Here is an 18548-nt window from a genome sequence, read left to right as displayed (position 1 = left end):
TGAACAATGCAAGGGCTGCATGCTGACTCTTGCTAGACCTTTCTTTTGGCCTCAGTAGTCCCAGAATACGGCATTTATATGCATATCTGCCTTTCTCCTCAGAACATCCTGGAGCTGACAGTCTGTGATGAGGATACTTTTACACCAGATGACCAGCTTTTGACTGTTCGCTTTGATGTTGCTAAAATCCAACTTGGAGAAAAAGTTCACCTGAATTTTCTGTTGAATCCAGAGGTGAGAAATGAAAAGATGAGTGAAATTAAGAGGATAGATAAAATACTCTGGGTCAGAATTTTGTCCCAAGTTACTACCTATATTAAACGTTAGAGTTGTTCTCTCACAGAAAGGCTTTGTTAAAAGGACCTTATTAAAGCACAGAGTTAAATGCTTAGGCTTTAGGAGGGATAACAGTCTCCCCTCTTGTTGTGATTGCAATCAGATGCAAAATGGCTTTCCTGTTCTGAATTTTTTTTGATATTTCAAAATGTCTTTTGAAAAAAAAAAAAGAGAGAGCAAGAGTCAAAAATGAAGAAGCTGATGGTTAGACATCTTCTCGCTGTTATAGGAGACTAACAGAGCAGGGATGGGAACAAACCTGGCCCCTTTTCTGGGCATCTGCCCTGACCCTTTGGCCAGCAGCTCACTAGGGGTACCTCCTCTCAGCTTCGCCAGTGGTTTCGTCCTGTGCTTTCAGGCAGTATGCTTGGTAAATGATTATATATTCTCATGAAAATATCTCAGATTTTTTTCCACCTTCTGATAAACAACAATTTTTATTTATTTATTTATTTATTTATTTATTTTTAAATTCTCAGCAAGTCTGTTTATGATCTTTTTTTTACAGGGTTACAAATATCTTTTAGGGGGGCTGAGCCAGCACAGAGTGGATAGGGCTTGATGAATGAGAATGTCCTCAATATTTTATTCTTTTCTTCTAGGTCAGTGTGTGACCTAGGAGTTTTATTTGCTGCATATGTCTCAAAAGAATGCCCTTTTTACAAGGGCATGTAGTGATACAACAAGGGATAATGGCTTTAAATCTACCCTCTTTCAGTTTAGATTAGATGTAAGGAAGAAGTTCTTCACTGTGAGGGTGGTGAGACACTGGAACAGGTTGCCCAGAGAAGTTGTGGATGCCCCATCCTTGGCAGTGTTCAAGGCCAGGTTGGATGGGACTTTGAGCAACCTCGTCTAGTGGAAGGTGTGCCTGCCCATGGCAGGGGGGTTGGAAGCAGATGATGTTTAAGGTCCCTTCCAACCCAAACCATTATATGATTCGATGAATATTGTGCTTCGTTGTATTAAAGAGGGGATAAAGAGTTTCTTCTGAAATGTTTGGTTGGTGAAGTTGCTGAGAGGACAGGTGGAGAAATCACACCCATCTTTTAAGAGAGCAAAATACGTACTCAGATTACTTTCTGCAAAATATAACACCACCTCTGCTTGGAGCCTGTGTAGTAATGAGACTTCAGAGCTTTTTCACACTTCGTTAAGGGCTTGAGTTTACAATTCCTAGGAATGGTGTGTGCTCTGTTTGTTTCTAGACTGCTGTGTCAGGCTGTCTGGAGAACACTCTTTCCTGTTTTTTTTTATTACAGTTGCTTTGGAGAGTGTTTATTAACTATTTTTCTGGAAAGCTGATCCTTACTAAGGATTTCAGTATACCTGCTCCAGCTGGCTATGGCCTTCCTTAGAAAAAGCCTCATGTAACTGAGATCATTTGAGGTGTGATTCAAGCTGTGAGTTTGCTCTGAGGCATGTGCAGAGTTTGCTTAACTGTTGGGTTAGCAAGGTGGAAGTTGGGGAGATAAGACAAAGTGAGCTGTGTCTCAGGAATGTCTTGGTCAAGCTGTCCTTATTCAGATCACAACTCCTACTCAGGTGCCCATGAGGCATCACAGATTATGGTCTGTACATGGATTTTGAGAACACTTAGGGTTAGTTTTGTTTTTTTTTTTGTTTTTTTTTTTTAAAAGTGACTTATTAATGGAACATGCTGGGCAACCTTAATAATAGGCAGTACAGCCACCTCTGCCCATAATGATTTCTTTCATCTACCAAGATATCTCAAAAAGAGGGCTGAGGAGGCTGGATGGGTAATGTCATAGCATCACAGTTGCTTCCTGCTGTGCCTCTTGCTCATGGTGTGGTCTAACAAGTCTTCCCATTGCTTTGCTCCAGGTTTTTCACCCACAAAAATGTGAATGGGACTTAATAGAAATATAATTTGTGTGAGTGTGTGTACAACAGCATAAGAAGGATGGGAATGTAAGGCAGGCACAATTAGTCAGATGTTATGAGCCAGGGTCTCCTGAACATTATTTCTGCTGTTCTTTGGATAAAGTTGGAATAGTCAGTGAGTGAGTTTGGATAGTACAGACTGGTCACAATCTGGTGCTTGATAAAGTCTGTCTTGCATCTCTGTAAGGCAACTACTTTCTAAAATCCATCCCTCAGCCTTCTGTTACAAACTGTTGCAATCACCCTGATTCACATGAAACATTTAGGCTTTGGGAGAAATAAACAAGCAGAACCACGTGCTGCTGAGTTAACATGCCACAGATCCAGCCCTCACAGAAGCCACCTGAGCTGTCTTTTTTACTGCCATGAACTAGTATATACAAAAATACTCTTTTCACCTTTACCGCAGTGATGATTTTACCTTGGCAGCTATATTATCAGACCTGGCACGGTTTTCACACTCTCTTTGCATAGTTAAAGTATGCTGTGCAACCAGACAGAAGGGATATTTGGCAGTAAAAGTTAGTTCTTCTGAATATGAATGAAAAATTTTACCATTGCTTGTCAGAAGGAGATTTATATCTTCCACTAATTAGTGTTTTCCTCCCTGTGGGTGATATAGAAGATCTCTCTGATATATGTTTTTGTGTGGTATTTCCTGGATTGGCTGTGTCCCACACAGGCTGATCCAGCAAATGGCTGCAGTAACATTATTCAGTCCCTCTTACGTTGTTGGTGTGTTACTTTTTTCTGTTGCTGTTTCCTGCTCTTATGCTCTTCCCCCCTTTTCATCTTGATTTGGCCCTTGTGAGCTCTTTCCCTCATTCCCCTTCACAGCTTCAGTCTTTCCTCTTCTCTCTTCTTCCCTTCACCCCAGCAATTTTCATTTTCCAAGTTGGCCTCTTCTCCCACAATTTTTTTAATGTTTAGTCACCATACTCTGCAGATTCTTTTTTTTTTAACCCAGACATGCTCACCACCTAGGTCCATTTATTGTCAAGTATGTTCTCCTGCATCATTCACCTGTTATACCTCCCTTCCTTGGCATTGATTGACCCACGTCTTATCCTACTAATAAATGAATAACAGGACCTTTACCCCCTATTCCATGATACTTGCTCTCCTCTTCCCCTTGGGGGGACAGTTGGTTTGTAAACAGTAGGGCGGTGGAGAGACTTGAAATGAAAGGGTAGCCAAAGAAGGCTCCATCCATTTACATTATGATGCAGAGGGTGTGGGAATAGAAAAACCTTGAAAACCTTGCAAGGGAGGGTTATACAAAATCATCAGAGCTCTATCAAAGGAAAAAGTTTATGCGTTCATTTTCCTTAAATGAAAAATAAATCTTATTTTCAGAATCAGGAAGAACTAGAAGTGGAATTTCTACTGGAAAACATGTGAGTAAAGCCTAAATGTTACAGAATTTGTCGTCAGAAAACTTTGCATTTTAGAGAGAGTGGTAATGCAGTACTGGGGAAGTGGCTCCATGAATCTGTGCCTAGACATCCCATCTCAGCAGCTTCCCCATGGTTGCTTTTCTCTCCCGAATCTAGTGAAATCCCTTCTTGAGTGACAGTCTCAATTACTATTTATAGCTGAGGGTGGGTGTTTATGTTGTAATTCAGCCTAAGGAGAGATGATGCTCATCAAGGAAGGTAAGAAAGAGGGAGTGTCCCTAGGAACTATGGGACTGCGACCTGGCAGTGAGCATGAGACAAAGGTGAAAGAAGTGCTGATGGCACTTGGCAGCTAGAAAAACTGAGCTCAGAGAACTGTTTTCATTTAAAAGATTATTGCTTATATATCCACTCTTAAATAAACCTCTTTCCTTTTCAGTCCAGGTGTATCTGAGAACATCATTACTAATGGCGTACTAGTGGTAATTGTTTCATTTTTTTATGCTTATGTTCTTATGTAGGCCAGAACTGAAGGATGTAGTTGGAAAAACTATGCCTTTAGGCATAGCCTTTACTCTTTTTCAGACGAGACACAGGTGTGGTTGTAAAGTTTTGAACTTGGCGATGCTTGTAGTCGGTTCTATGTTGGGAGAGGCTTGGACCAGCACTCTGCCACAGTGCCAGCGAGCTGCTCACTGATGAAATGGCAGTAAATAAGGAAACTTGGGAAGGGGCTGAATCCAGTGTCACTGCAGAGTTTATTACTGAATGTCTACCTTGGAGCCGAAGGCTCTTTTCACACCATGTCCAAAGTACTGTGCTGCTACTTCCTCCTGTGCAGCACTCTCTTGGGAAGTTTCAGCTTCATCCCAGAGGTATTGAAGTAGAGGCCCATTTGTCCAGTTGTTTTGCAGAGTTATATCCTTCAGCTCATTCTTCTGTAGACAAAAGTTAAAGCGTGGCCTAGATAGGGAGAAAAATTTCTTGTGTTAACTGTTGGGGATTGAATGGTATTTAAATGTAATGGGACAGATCCCCACCTATCTTAGCTCCCTTGACCACGGTATTCCTTGCATGATTTATACAAGAGAATCAGCCTCTGTAATTTCTTCATGTTCACAGGACATCATGGCCAAGCCTGGTGTTTCTACAGGACCCCTAGATCTTCAGGGAGGATCCTGAACTGTTTCTGTGACCAGTGATTTTATTGCTTATCTCTTCCAGTCTCGTGAAGTTTCCTGTTTGGAAGTACATGTGAATGAAACAAAAATGAAGAGATCTTACACAAGTGAGGTTACTGACATAAATCGTTTGTCACTGCTTTTTGTGCTATGGGAGAAGCAGCTGAATTGAGACAAATATTTGGTCTGCTTTAGTCTCTATTTGTATCAGGGCTGCTTGGGGATTGATTGAGGTGTTTCCTGAATTACCTACTTGCTAATAGTGAGAATCCTCTGGAGGTGGTGTGACTGTGTAGCTTAAGGGAAACTGTGGAGGTGGCTGGGAGACTCAGAAACATCACTGCAGTGTGATGGAACTGGAATACCTGTGATGAGAACAGAAAGTAAAAGAGGGGAGACACAACTATCAGGAGTGGAAAGACTACGGTGGAAACTCAGGGGGTGTGAATACTGCTTGTGGCATCCACTGGTCTGACATGCTCTCCATTGCTCGGCAGGGGAAAGGTTGCAATGCTGCACCAGCCTTTTGCTGCTTATTCAGTGGCCCTTGTTCACACTGATTACGGGGGAGGAAAAACATTGTGGCCCAAATTAATGTTGACTGCACTAAGGCTGAAACTTTGCTTGAGGCTTTTTTATTTGTTATTTTTCAGGGCTGGATGCAGTTAACATTTCGCTGTGGTTTGTTTCTTGTTATTAGGGAGAGATTTCACGTTCACAATGAAAGGATCCTATGAAGAAATCCAGGATGTTTCCAAAGGTCCTGGCTGCAGACAGGGAAGCAGTGAAACCACCATGTTCCATTACATCAAGCACAGTCAACCCAGACTGCACATGATGCTGCCAAAGGAGTGTTTTTTCTGTGGTGTATGTTTTGCTTGTGGATGGTAATAATAGCTAAAGTAACTTTTGGGAGAAGCATGATGAATTAGCCCTACTCTGGTAGGTTTGTACTTATGGGTTGTAAATAATTTTCTCCTTATAACAATTTTTTTCCCACTTTAATTCAGCATGGCTCATCTAGGAGGGAAATGGATGTAAGTAGTCCCCTGGCTGTGCCTCTCCATTCTCTGGACTTGGGAAAGAAAGTGACAGTGATGAGAGTGAGTAACCTTTGACAGCGTTTGGAATTATTTCAGCAAGTGTAAGCTGTATCTATGTGACACCTGGTCTGTTATTAATTTGGTTATTAAATGTGTACTAGCTGAGTTATATGTATGTTCAGCTCTGCATACACTTGAAAGTATAACTATTATTCAGGGAAAAAGTAGCATATTCAGAATTGCTGATTGCTTTAAAAGTATTTTAAAAGCAGGATCTTAGTGATGATTCTGTGCAGAAGGCCTGAGAAGAGACCAAAGATTTATCATTAGACTATGTATCTGAATAATTGTTAATACTGTAAAACTTGCTTTTGCAAACTTTCAATTCTATTTAAAATTCATGGTGTTTTCATTCTTGATTCTCAGGGTGAATCTTATGAGGTGTCTGTGAAGGAAGCAGATGGGTAAATCTTTTATTTCTTTTGAATGATTACTTTGGCCATCTTCTATCCTTTCATAGTATCATCTGTAGATGAAAGAAAGCTACAGCTTAAACTAGCTCATTTTGAAACAAGGAATAAAGATTGTAATTGGTTAAAGAAGACTAAAATATGGGGAAAGGTTAATAATATGATGCATGCTTTTAAATTGCTTGGTAAGAGTTCAGCATAGAATAGGTGGTACGTAGTCATGGGGTATAACCAGTCACAATGTTTTTCCTAATGTGGATGCTTCTTAATTTTGATATTAAGAATCCCTCTGTCTTGTAACCTTTATCTGTAACACACACACGCTTATGTGTAACATTTCTAACATGTTTCTAACACCATTATGCATTTACCAGTCCTCCGAAGGTCGTTTTTCAATGAAACAAGTGGAAAGCAAGCAATTTATTGACTGGCTTGCAGTGATTTTTCCAAAGGGCAACATTACCCCCTACTGATTAGTTAGCTACATTGCAAGCACTAACTGCAGACAGAGATAAATCAGAGGTTTTTAATGAATATTAATTGCGAGTCACAGAAGCGATGAAATAACCTTTTGGCTGAAAACCCACTGAAACAGTAGCCCTGTGAAAATAGAAGTTCCAGAATTAATGATGCACATGATGTTCATAATCATGTACAGATATGAAGGGATACGCTTGAGACATTTTCTGACTCAAGTATTTACAGCACAAGCTCTTAGTAGAGATAAGCCTAACATGGTATTAGGGTAAGTTTGCCTAAAGCATGTTAAGTTTAAGTAACTGTTTAGGCCCCTCTGGTCTTCAGGAAACACATACATAGCAAGAGAATGTGAAGAGGTGTCCAAATTTCAGAGCTTTATGTGAAACAGCTTGAATTCAGTTGTGTTCCTTGTTTTTCATCAGCAGAGAATTTGATTCATTTAACATCCTCATGATTGTGTGAAATAGTTCAGGACATGATTCTGGTCTAAAATCTCCACAGCAAGGCAAAACTACAGGGCCTGTGATATCCATATACCTGCTTTCATTTGCATAGGGGAACCTTCATGTGCATGGAAGTAGCCTTTCTTTAAACTGGTTTATTGTTGTTGCTGGTTTTGCTTGATGTCTCAGGCTGTAGCTCTAGAAATGGCTTACAGGTACCATGTTCTGTTCTTATGCTCTAGTTGCAAGAATTTAGATTTGCGTTTGGGGTTTGATCTATGTGCAGAGGAGCACGATTTCATCTGTAAAAGGAAGAAGGTGGTTGCTGCTGCTCTGAAAAATGTTCTTCATCTAGATGAAGACCTGCAAGTGGATGAGGTATGGGGGGACAGCATCTTGGGAACCTGAAATATTCTGTCCCACTTTGAATGAAGTGGATGTGATGTACTTGCATGACTACCCATAGAGCTCCTCCACATCTTCTAGACCAAAATGTATAGGCCATCATATGCACTTAAGACCATATCCAAGATTTTTTGGCACAGAGGAAAGAGGAAGTGTCAGGAGGTCAGTTATAGCTCCTTTATTCTCTGCTAACCTCCATCCTCACTCAGGGGCACCCAAAGATCTTATTTATTGAGATGAACATGTGTATAACTGTCGTGGTTTAACCCCAGCCAGCAACTAAGCACCACGCAGCCGCTCACTCACACCCCCCCCCCAGTGGGATGGGGGAGAAAATCGGGAAAAGAAGTAAAGCTCGTGGGTTGAGATAAGAACGGTTTAATAGAACAGAAAAGAAGAAACTAATAATGGTAATGATAACACTAATAAAATGACAACAGCAATAATAAAAGGATTGGAATGTACAAATGATGCACAGTGCAATTGCTCACCACCCGTCGATTGTCACCCAGCTAGTCCCTGAGTGGTGATCCCCTGCCCCCACTCCCCCCAGTTTATACACTAGATGTGACGTCACATGGTATGGAATACCCCATTGGCCAGTTTGGGTCAGGTGCCCTGGCTGTGTCCTGTGCCAACTTCTTGTGCCCCTCCAGCTTTCTCGCTGGCTGGGCATGAGAAGCTGAAAAATCCTTGACTTTAGACTAAACACTACTTAGCAACAACTGAAAACATCAGCGTTATCAACATTCTTCGCATACTGAACTCAAAACATAGCACCAGCTACTAGGAAGACAATTAACTCTATCCCAGCTGAAACCAGGACAATAACCAAACTTGGTGAAGTTTGGTTGCTTGGACTGAGACCGTTTCTCCTCAGTTTGGCACCCCTCCCCTTCTCTGCTGCTACACAGGGCTCACAGAGGAAGGCTGCGGCTCTCCCTTAGCACACTGGTACAGCAGCATCTGTCTTGTATGTTTTTTGCTGTGTTACCTCTTGCTTTCTCCTCTGCTGGGGATCCCTGGACTCAGAGGTAGCTGCTCTGTTACTGGAGGACAGTAATCTGTTATAGGGCTGTGGTGCTTGGAGCAAGAGTCAGGGAGGGACTCTTCTGCAACTGGGAGAATGTGCCTGTGTAGGATTTCCTCCACTGCTCTCTTCAGCTCCCAGGACAGCATTTTTTAACTAAGTCAAAGTGCTCATGAACTTAAATAACAAGTAGAATAGGACTTGTTATTAAATGAGAATAAAGGGTTATTGAGTCACATTAAAATACAAAAAACAAAACCCCCAAGTAGATGATAAAATACAATGAAGACAAGATTAAAGGTAATGGCAAGATACGTTCCTAAAACTGAATAAATACATTGTCTCAGTTTTGGTAAGTGCTACCTATGGGACAAAGGGAGGATGGCTAACAGAATTGCTGCATCCTTGAGGAAAGTAAGACCAAATTACATATAGCATTTATGTCAGGGGAGGGGGAGGTAATCTGGGTAACAAAGAGGAAGTTAAAATAATTCTATAAAGCTTGGCACCATCTGCCTGGATAATAGCAAATGTTGTATATAAACTTAGAGGAAGAAAAAATTATGCAGGCAGCTTTTGCTCTGTTCCTCTGCCCTCAGTTATACTCAGGATTTTAAAATGTGTTTTGAGGGAAAGATGTGAGGAAAAAGGAAAAATGGAAAACATACAGAAAAGACTTTACAAATCTGAAAATAGATTATGCCATACAAGAGCCATACTTACAGCTTCTGATTTACCAAAGCATTACCGATCAGGAAGATGCTTTCAGCATATGCTAAGTCCAACCAAAGTTTACACAACTCAGACACACACCTAAGCGCTGCCATGAAGAGGGTGAATTGAATCCAAACCTACCTGAATCAGGGTGTTGCTGTTACTTTTTCTGCATGCCCATCACTTCCCTATTTCATCTGGTGATGAACAAATCTGTGCCTTTGTGTGTTGAGCAGGTGCCAGTGGTGGCAGTCGTGACCACCGCAGGGGGCGTGCGGTCCATGACGGCTATGTGTGGCAGTCTTCTGGCTCTCCAGGAGTTAGGTGTTTTGGACTGTGTCTCATACATCAGTGGTTTATCTGCCACAACATGGTAAGGAGAGCTGGGCTTGTGCTTGCTGTTTGTGTTAGCAGAGTGATAACCTGGTGAAGCATAGTGCCTTGCTGGCGAATTTTACTCAGTGTGACGCTGGGGCTTGGCTTCCTTCTGGTGCTCACCCATTTCATGGGACCACTCAGTGCTGTAGCCCTTATTTCTTCTAGCTACAAGAAACAAATTGAGTGAGAACTACTGTATTTCTATAACTGCACTGACGTATTTACAGAAACTAAAAGAAAAGAGCACAACCCAGGACGGTTTACCTGTATCTCCTTGCAGTTCAGTGTAGGTGACAAACCCACCTGCAGCTGTTCTGTGGCTCGGATACATGCCTTTCTGCCATGCCATACAGTATGAGTTCTCCTGGGGGCTGCACTTGTTTCTGTCATAAACTCGGTGCCTGATGCAGAGAATGGGTGGGAAAAGTGGTTATTTTTTGGTGAAAATTCTGTATGACTCAGCTCCATTTCTCCTTTCCCAGTTACCTGACAGAAAAGATTCCTATGTTAAGATGGGGGGTAGAGGTGTCTTCGTGTTTCAGTTTGAATGAAAAGTGGTTATTTATGGCTATGAACAAGGGACTGAATAGGGCCTGCTAGGCCAAAAAGCTGGCATTTTCTTGGGAATGTAAGAAATGAGGATTGCTTCCTGGGGGAGAAATAAACTTTTTGATTGCCAGTGCAGACAAATGGGATATTAACCAGGAGTCAGAGAAGATGCTGCAGAGGTGCAAGAGAAGCAATGTAGCTGGAGACCTGGGGTCTTGAATCTTTGAAAGGATGCAGACCTGATACCCGAGCATGCTTGAGAGCAATGAGAAAAAGAAAAGTAGGAAAATATTGTTTTCCCTTCCTTTGTGTATCTCTTGGGTTATCTAGTTGCATGTAACACTTCAGAAATCCTCTTGTAATATTTGTCTGGCTCCACTCTTAAATGAATCTGAAAAGAAGAATTCAAAAGAAAAGCCCTGCGAAACAGGGAGTGTCATGCACTCAATGTTGACTGCCTTGCATGACTAGCAGGGGTCTAGGGCTTTAAAGTGTTTTGCCTCTGGAGGGCTGCTCTAAAAAGATCCATGAGACAGAACTAGAACAAGTGGGGTGGGGGATGAGAAGGGATGATTGGAATCTGCCTGAACTCTGGGAACTGAAATCTCAAGCAGACTGGCCCCGTGTGTGCCAAGAGTCTGAGGTGACCCGCCTGCTGCATGCCCAAGGAGGGGAGCTCTTGCACTTGTCCAGGGCAATGTTTGCTGCTAAACTCCTGCTTAACATTTCACACCATGTCTGAAACAGCTGAGGGAACTGGCCTCAGACAGAAGCTGCGGCTTGAACCTGGACAATCAAAGGCTAATTCTAGTGAAACTGTGTTAAGTTATGGGTGTTGCTTTATTACTCTTTTGATTCTGTGAAGAAACAAGCTAGGATGATTTTGAATGTATCGCTACAGCAAAAATATCGTTTTATAGTCTAAATTCTGCCTGGGCTTTGAACTGCTCTTCCAAGGTAAAAGTTGGAGGGTAAGAGCCTTGTGTATCCTGAAACAAAATGCTTACGTGAGGTATAAGCCCATGAATTGTCATGTACCCAGTGATGAACCACAGTATGTTTCTTTTTACCAGGACCATGGCAAAGTTATATGAAGATGCAAATTGGTCACAGAATGATCTCAGAGGGCCAATTGGTGATGTCAGGAAAAATGTGATCAAGAGCAAGCTGCACTGTTTCTCGTTGGATCATATGAAATACTATGAAAAGGAGCTTTGTGAAAGAAAGCAAGAGGGGCACAAGCTGTCCTTTACAGATTTATGGGGACTCTTCATTGACTGTATGCTACATCATCAGGTATTGTATATCTATCCCTTATTCTAGAGGATTTCTAACTTTTTATGTCTAAAGTTCTGGATTCAGTTATAGGAAAGACCCTCAAAAATTCTGAGGGGTCTTTCTTTGGCTTTTTAGAAGAAAAATAACACAGTAAGCCTAAAATGCAAGCATTTAAGGGAAATGTCTGGGCATATAAAAAGTCAAGGTGTTAATGAAACTGATTTTCCATCTTCAATTTCAGATCAAATGAGCATTCTAGTAACATGCAGAGGAGAGGTGGCTCTGACAGAGCTAAGTTCAGGCATAGGAATATATAGCCAGTAAACAAAGCTGTATTGAACGAAGTGGGCCCTGGTTGGCTTTTATCTGCAGCACCTCCAAGGTAGCTAAATATCTTTATCTTTCCTTAAAGCAAGTCATATCCTAGTGACTGCACAGACAAGTTTCTCACATTTTTGCTCTATCTGCCATTCCAAAATCCCTGGAAGCATCAGTCATAACGCTTTGGCGAAGTTTGATGACAGATAGTGTATGAACACATATGTGTGATCAAACAACTGAAGTACACAGAACAAAAATCTGCTGAGGTTTAGGAGCCGTTTCATTGATAGTCCATGTTTAGATACTGTTTTAAGTCCATGCATCACATTCCTCTTTTACAATGACTTCTGTTCTTTATAAACAGGAAAGTACTCACAAACTCTCTGATCAGCAACTGGCAGTAAATCAGGGGCAGAATCCACTGCCCATATACCTGTCCCTCAATGTCAAGGATGACTTTAGCACTCTGGATTTTAAAGGTAATAATTATTATACACACTTTTATAAACCTAAGGAGTTTCCTTTTAATGCTGGGTGAATGCCAAAAGCTTTTACTCTATGTCCAAGCTAATAAATCTTTTAAATAATTTTTTTTTTTTTCCCTGTCTTCGCACCTGGGTTCTGACTTGGATGAAAAACATGCATCCTAATACTATGGTAGGGAGATACCTGTGCAAAGACACTGCCCTGTGAGGGGCAGAGATGCCTTTTGCTGGCAGCCTTGAGAGCCATCACCACTGCTCTTTCTCACTCTCATCTGCACCTACTCCTCACAGCCTCTTTCAGCTGCTGGGGTTCCTGCCCAGGCACCAGTAGTCCAAGAGAGTTGTGAAGAGCTGGGGGAGGAGGGCAAGGATGGGAGGAGAAGGGAAGGTGTGGAGGAGGCTGAGAGGGGAAGGAAGCTCCCAGCAGCCAGAGAGGGATCTGAGGAGGGGGCAGTGCTCTGTGCCCTGATCAGCGATGCTGATCACTAACTATTTCCATGGTGTTTTCTGGCCCTAACGAAGCAGGAGGTCCTGCAACTGAACACGATCATCTGCACAGTCTGCAGTCCCAGTGTGTTCAGCCAAGGTTTGGGTGGGTTTTGGTCAGAGTTTTTTTACCTTCACAAGGCAGTGATTATCAGAGTCTGAGAATGAATGGTAGCTGGTGTCATTGCTGACTCAGAAGAACTAAAACCACCACATCTTATGTAGGGCCTTAGCAGTCAGTGGACTTTCAGCCCCAATTTTTTCGTCCTAGTACAGAAATGGACCTGAACCCCAAGCTGGATGGATTTTCACAGTGTTAGTGGAGGAAGTAAATTTAGCTTTTGCATTCACCAATCTAACATGCAATGCATTGAAGGGCACCTGTTTGTTTCAAAACATGGTGATTTGAATTGCCTGTCACCAACATGCTGAAGCTACAGGCCTTGTTCTTCCAGCATTGGATTCTCTAAGCTGTTACTTTTACATGTGTTCAGGTGGCTGCAATAAGTCCTTCTTGATGCCTTATTTGCAGAGTGGGTGGAGTTCACACCTTATGAGGTGGGTTTCCTGAAATATGGGGCCTTTGTTCGTTCAGAGGATTTTGGTAGTGAGTTCTTCATGGGTCACCTGATGAAGAAGATCCCAGAGTCCCGCATCTGCTTCTTGGAAGGTGATTTACTATCTCAGAAAAACATCACCTTTATAACCACATAGTTGACTACACAGACCTGGCATCTAATAACTACTGGTCTGCAAGGAGCAATACCAGTACACCAGATAATGTATCTGATGCAGTCATTTTAAATCTCAAATGAACTGGCCAAAAGTAACAAAAGAGGAAGCAAATTCTTGAGACAAATGCAGTTAATTTGCTGAACTTCTTAGGTTAGATCAAAACAGAGCACACACATTAGAACTGATCTTTTGAAGTATTAAAATCACAGTCTGACTTGTATAAACAGCCAAGTTTCTAAAATGGCCTAGTCATAAGCCAGACATGATGTGGAATGGCATGGCATTTGATATTCATACTAAAATTTGTAATATTTCATAACTAGAACAGTGCTAATTTAAACAACCACAGAGACCGAATCCAGAGGTTGTCACAGCTGTGCTCTAAAAATTCAAAGTAGTATTAAGTGTGGCTTTTTTTTTTTTTTTTTTTTAAACTTTCAAGGCACATGGAGTAATATATTTTCCCAGAATTTTATGGATGCTGTCTACCTCTCGGGTCATTCAGAGGACTTCTGGCACAGATGGACCCGAGGCACTGAGCATGACATTGGTTAGTTATTTGGGTTACTTTTCACTTGCATCTGCATTGTCTTCACACCTCTCTGAAATGTGAAACCTGACATTTGGTAAAGGGTTTGGTTTTGTGTCCTGTTTCTGGGTTAGGGGACACCAGGCCTTTGGGAATGAAGGAAAAACAGGAGAGAAACAGTTGTGCTGGAAAACAGGAAAAAACATTGCGCTGCTCACTGTGCAACATCCCTGGGGAGTTTTTTTAATCACAAGAGGGTTACCAGGAGTCCTTTGGGGAGGGAGAGGCCATATGGGGAACAACATGATGATGCTGTGGCTCTGAAACCCACCTCTGCCTAGAACAGTCTGTATGTCGGTGCGTGCACTCCATCACAAATGGGGCCGTGGTGGTTTGGCTGCCCAGCCCCTATTTCTTTGTTGTTATTAGTATCAGAGAAACACTCTAAACAAAGGCAGACATATACCTTCTTCTCATTCTTCCTACAGAGGAACACCCTGCTCTGCCCAAGAAGCCTCATGAACAGACAACTTGCTTATCCATTCCCAAAGGTTGTCTTTCAAATACTCTTCGAGAAATGATGACTGGACGGCCAGTGGTTTCAACTTACCATAATTTCCTCAAGGGCTTGCAGCTACATAACAAGTATTTAGAGAATGAGTGCTTTTGCATGTGGAAAGGTAATAATAAATTATTTTAGATGCATCTTTGAAGGTGATTTGAGTGCTGATACTTGCCAAGGACAAGTATTTGATAAGTTTTAGCACAAAGGCAAATTTTGATTAAAATTATTTGATTAATATGTCTGTGGAATTGGTTTTGCTGAGCCCCAGATGATTTACTGCTGGTCTTGTTTCTGTCTTGGAGAAGCCACAGCAGGCTTGCTTGAATTCTGTTCTTCCTAGGAAAAGCTACAGAAAAATGACTTACAGCTTCGACTGAAGCTAAGTAGCCACAAATTTACACCAGTTGAAAAAGCAGCTTAATGTATCACTTTGGATGAGGCTGAGTCTCAGAACTGCTCCCTCTTACTGATCTCAGAGTTGAGCTATAGATGCTAAAACTGTGTCAAAGACAAATATTTAAATGTGGGCTTTGTGTCAAAGGCTAATGTAAGTGTGGGCTGTCCTTTCTTTCCTTGTTATGCTGATTTGGAAAAAAAAGGACTTGCTCCTGCAGTAATTAATTGATAATATAAGTTTTTGACTTTCAGACACAGTGCTAGATTCTTCTCCCAATCAGCTGAATGAAATGGGTGACTACCTCAAGCTAGTAGATACAGCTTTCTTCATCAACACCAGCTGCCCACCCATTCTGAGGCCAGAGAGGAAAGTGGATGTCATTTTGCATTTAAATTACAGCGGAGGATCGCAGACTCTGGTGATGTTTTGAAGTAGTGATTCTTTATCTGTATGACTCCAGCAGCTGAATTACCACATTTCTCTTTTTTTCAGAAAATGGTCTGGTTTTTATTAAGTTAAATGATCATATCAGTGATACTATTCAACACTGTGATTGTAATGTCACTGTCTTTATCTGGGGTATTTTCAGTAGCTTTCTGGAACACACACGTGGACACAGACATATAGAAGATAACCTGTTCTGTGTATCTGTGCAGATTTGTCATTGTGGTACCAAGTTCCTCAATAGTTAGTTAAATAACTTCTACAACGTAATTAGTTAATACAAAATTTTGCTATTTTTGAATGAAAATTTGGTGTTTTTCTTTTTTGTTTGACTCTTGGTGTTTGCATAAGTTTCAGTCAAGTTTTTGTTTGTCTGTGTTTGAAGAAACATTGAGGGGTGTATATGATTGAAATTAATGTAATTTATTTCTAGGAGGACATGAGGACATTGATTGTTAGGTGCACTGAATGCAAACACTCAAGAACCTGTGACGTGAGATACCAAATTCATATAAATTTCAGAAAACAGTAATCTTGCTTTAAAAATGTACAATGTTAGCAAATCAACCAAATTTCTATTACCAAGGGTATATTAAAATCAAGAGGGTATGCTTGTTCCAATGCACAGTTAGCCTTATTTGTAAACATATAAATCAATCACAGATTGCCTAGCGCAGTAAAATATCAATGATAGGGCTTGGTAGCCTTATTTCAACCTCTGTTTGTGTTGCAACTCTCCTCTTTGTTGAACCAGCCACTGGACCTATTCTCAGAGTACTGTTTGGAGCATGGGATCCCATTCCCAAGCACGGACCTGAGCCAGGAAGACCGGGAACACCTGAAGGAATGCTATGTGTTTGAGGACAGCTTAGAGGCACCAATCTTGGCCTATTTCCCACTGGTGTGCGATACCTTCCAAAAATACAAGACACCGAGTAAGTTAACAGCATTAATCAATCATTTTTTTTGAGGTTGTCATATCCAGTTATTCATTGAATTTGTTCCTCTTCTAAAACAAGAGACTGGCAAGCTTGTCAGTTGGCGAAGTTATCATGTTCCCAGTCCTGTTGTGATGGATATAGTGTTGGCCAACTAAGCAGGGATTGAACTGAAGAATTTCAAAATTAAAAGCGTGAATAGCTGTAGCTTGAGGCAAAACCCCTTATCTGACATCTGGGACAGTTTGTGTTGCTTTGATAATAAAGGACCAGAGGCAGCTACTAAGTTATATCCACTGGTAGCTAACACTGTCACTTGCAGTCATGTAATGAGATACTATGTTTATTTTGTTAACAAAGGTAGAATCCTCTTGTTAATTTGTTTACATGAAGAAACAAAGAGACTAGAAAGTGCTGAAAACATACAATGAAGCAAAGGATTTGCCAGGGTAACAAGCTGCTTTGATATCTGTCATTTTTTAAAAAGTTGCCAGATTATTTCCTTTAGTTCAGCAATAGAATAAATAGTGATTTGTTTGTTTCCCCCAAAAAACTACCTAGCAAATTAATTTTCAGTTTACAAATACTTTTGCCTGCATCAGCTCCGGTTTTCTTGCTTTCCTCAAAAACTGACCAAAAATCCATGTACCAGCTTACTGGAAAAGATATCATGTAGTTCATAATCTTATTTGTCCTGCTGCATGTGCTTAAAATCTCAGCCACCTGAGAGGGAGAATTCCCAACGCAGAAGCTTCCTGGTGTCATTTTCTACTGGTTGGTAGATAAGAAGCTGTCAGCTCAGCACCCAATGGAAAAGTTAAAAATACAAAACTCCAAATCTGCGGAAATGAAATATTCTGATGGAAAACTTTAATTTAGAGAGGAAAGCATTTTGCATGGAAAAGTTGTTCTGCCAGTCAATTCTGGATCAGCTGTGACTGTACTCAATCAAGCAGGGAAGCAGCGGATTTTATTAGTGCAGCAGATGTAGTATCTATACAGTAATTAAATCTTGAACCATTTTGCTGAGAGAATTCAGTTTCTTGTGGCTGTTGCTGTGCATTTTGCATTGCCTGGTAGGAGTCTTCCACCTCAGTAACATTGCTGTGTTGAACTTTGCTATGTTCTTACTTCAGATGTGGAACGCAGTCCCACAGAGATGGAGGAGGGAAGAGTAGATGTGTCCAACTGTACTGCTCCCTATGGCACTGGTCTGCTTACATATACTGAAGAGAATTTCAACAAGTTGCTGAACCTGTGCAGATACAACATCCTGAATAATAAATGTTTAATTCTTCAGGCTTTGCAAACTGCAGTGGAACGAAAGAAGCGATTTAAAAACTGTTCTTCACCTCAGTCATCTAAACTCTCTTAAAATATATTTTAATGAATCTCAGCAGAAGGAGATATACAAATGTTTTGGTAATGGACTAACAAATATTCAGGGAACATGAATCCATACAGAATGAACATCCACGTTAGCTTGTTAAAGAACATGATGTATTTTATTCAGTACTTTCTGTGAGGACTGATGCTGGTTCTGGCATTTAAGTCATTGTCAAATCGTGATTACTTTTAAAAATTCTCTTCACTGTTTTAGGGAATGGAAAGGCAGTTGTAGAGCTATAGGGTCCTATTTGGATATACAGTCATATAAGAATGAGATTTCAACCTCATAAAAGTCTGTGCCAGATTTGGATGCAAATCTTGGTGGTATGTGGTGTTTGAACCAGAGACCAAGCAAAGCCTTGCCTTGTTCACTGAGTCTACATTTTTGATTGCCTACACCAGAGTGATCAACATACAACACCCTGATTTTTCTGCCAACTGTCTAATAAAAATCATCTGACAGCATCTTTTTTTGCTGAACTTCTCTCTGAACTATTGCCTACCAAGTAGATTTTGAAGCTGAGGATAACAGCTAAGGTTTCAAGTCCTACACTTAATGGGTTTGGAAAAACAGTTTTAACAGCCTAGCCTTTGGCCATAACCATGTCTTCATTTATTAATCTGCTGCAAGCTCACGGATGTTTGTGGTA

The 18548-nt window shown here is 41.1% G+C and overlaps 1 protein-coding gene across 1 annotated transcript in view; it reads left to right on the top strand.

Annotated features, from left to right (window-relative positions):
* The window catches only part of LOC128140181 (cytosolic phospholipase A2 epsilon-like), a 34746-nt gene extending 16503 nt beyond the window's left edge, over positions 1–18243 (top strand). Inside the window, exons 6-22 of the mRNA XM_052783716.1 lie at positions 103–234; positions 3598–3638; positions 4078–4120; positions 4863–4926; positions 5520–5686; positions 5830–5922; positions 6289–6326; positions 7498–7633; positions 9641–9777; positions 11405–11627; positions 12295–12409; positions 13434–13571; positions 14079–14186; positions 14654–14845; positions 15379–15545; positions 16326–16506; positions 17646–18243. Of these exons, the coding sequence (XP_052639676.1) occupies positions 103–234; positions 3598–3638; positions 4078–4120; positions 4863–4926; positions 5520–5686; positions 5830–5922; positions 6289–6326; positions 7498–7633; positions 9641–9777; positions 11405–11627; positions 12295–12409; positions 13434–13571; positions 14079–14186; positions 14654–14845; positions 15379–15545; positions 16326–16506; positions 17646–17884 (2214 nt within the window). The 3' untranslated portion in view covers positions 17885–18243. The remainder of the gene's footprint in view (positions 1–102; positions 235–3597; positions 3639–4077; positions 4121–4862; positions 4927–5519; positions 5687–5829; positions 5923–6288; positions 6327–7497; positions 7634–9640; positions 9778–11404; positions 11628–12294; positions 12410–13433; positions 13572–14078; positions 14187–14653; positions 14846–15378; positions 15546–16325; positions 16507–17645) is intronic.
* The last annotated feature ends 305 nt before the right edge of the window (positions 18244–18548 follow it).

Source organism: Harpia harpyja, chromosome 3 (genome assembly GCF_026419915.1).
Source record: "Harpia harpyja isolate bHarHar1 chromosome 3, bHarHar1 primary haplotype, whole genome shotgun sequence".
In the NCBI taxonomy this organism is placed as follows: domain Eukaryota; kingdom Metazoa; phylum Chordata; class Aves; order Accipitriformes; family Accipitridae; genus Harpia; species Harpia harpyja.
The sequence above is the reverse complement of the archived record's forward strand: the minus strand, read 5'-3'. Positions and strand labels throughout refer to the sequence as shown.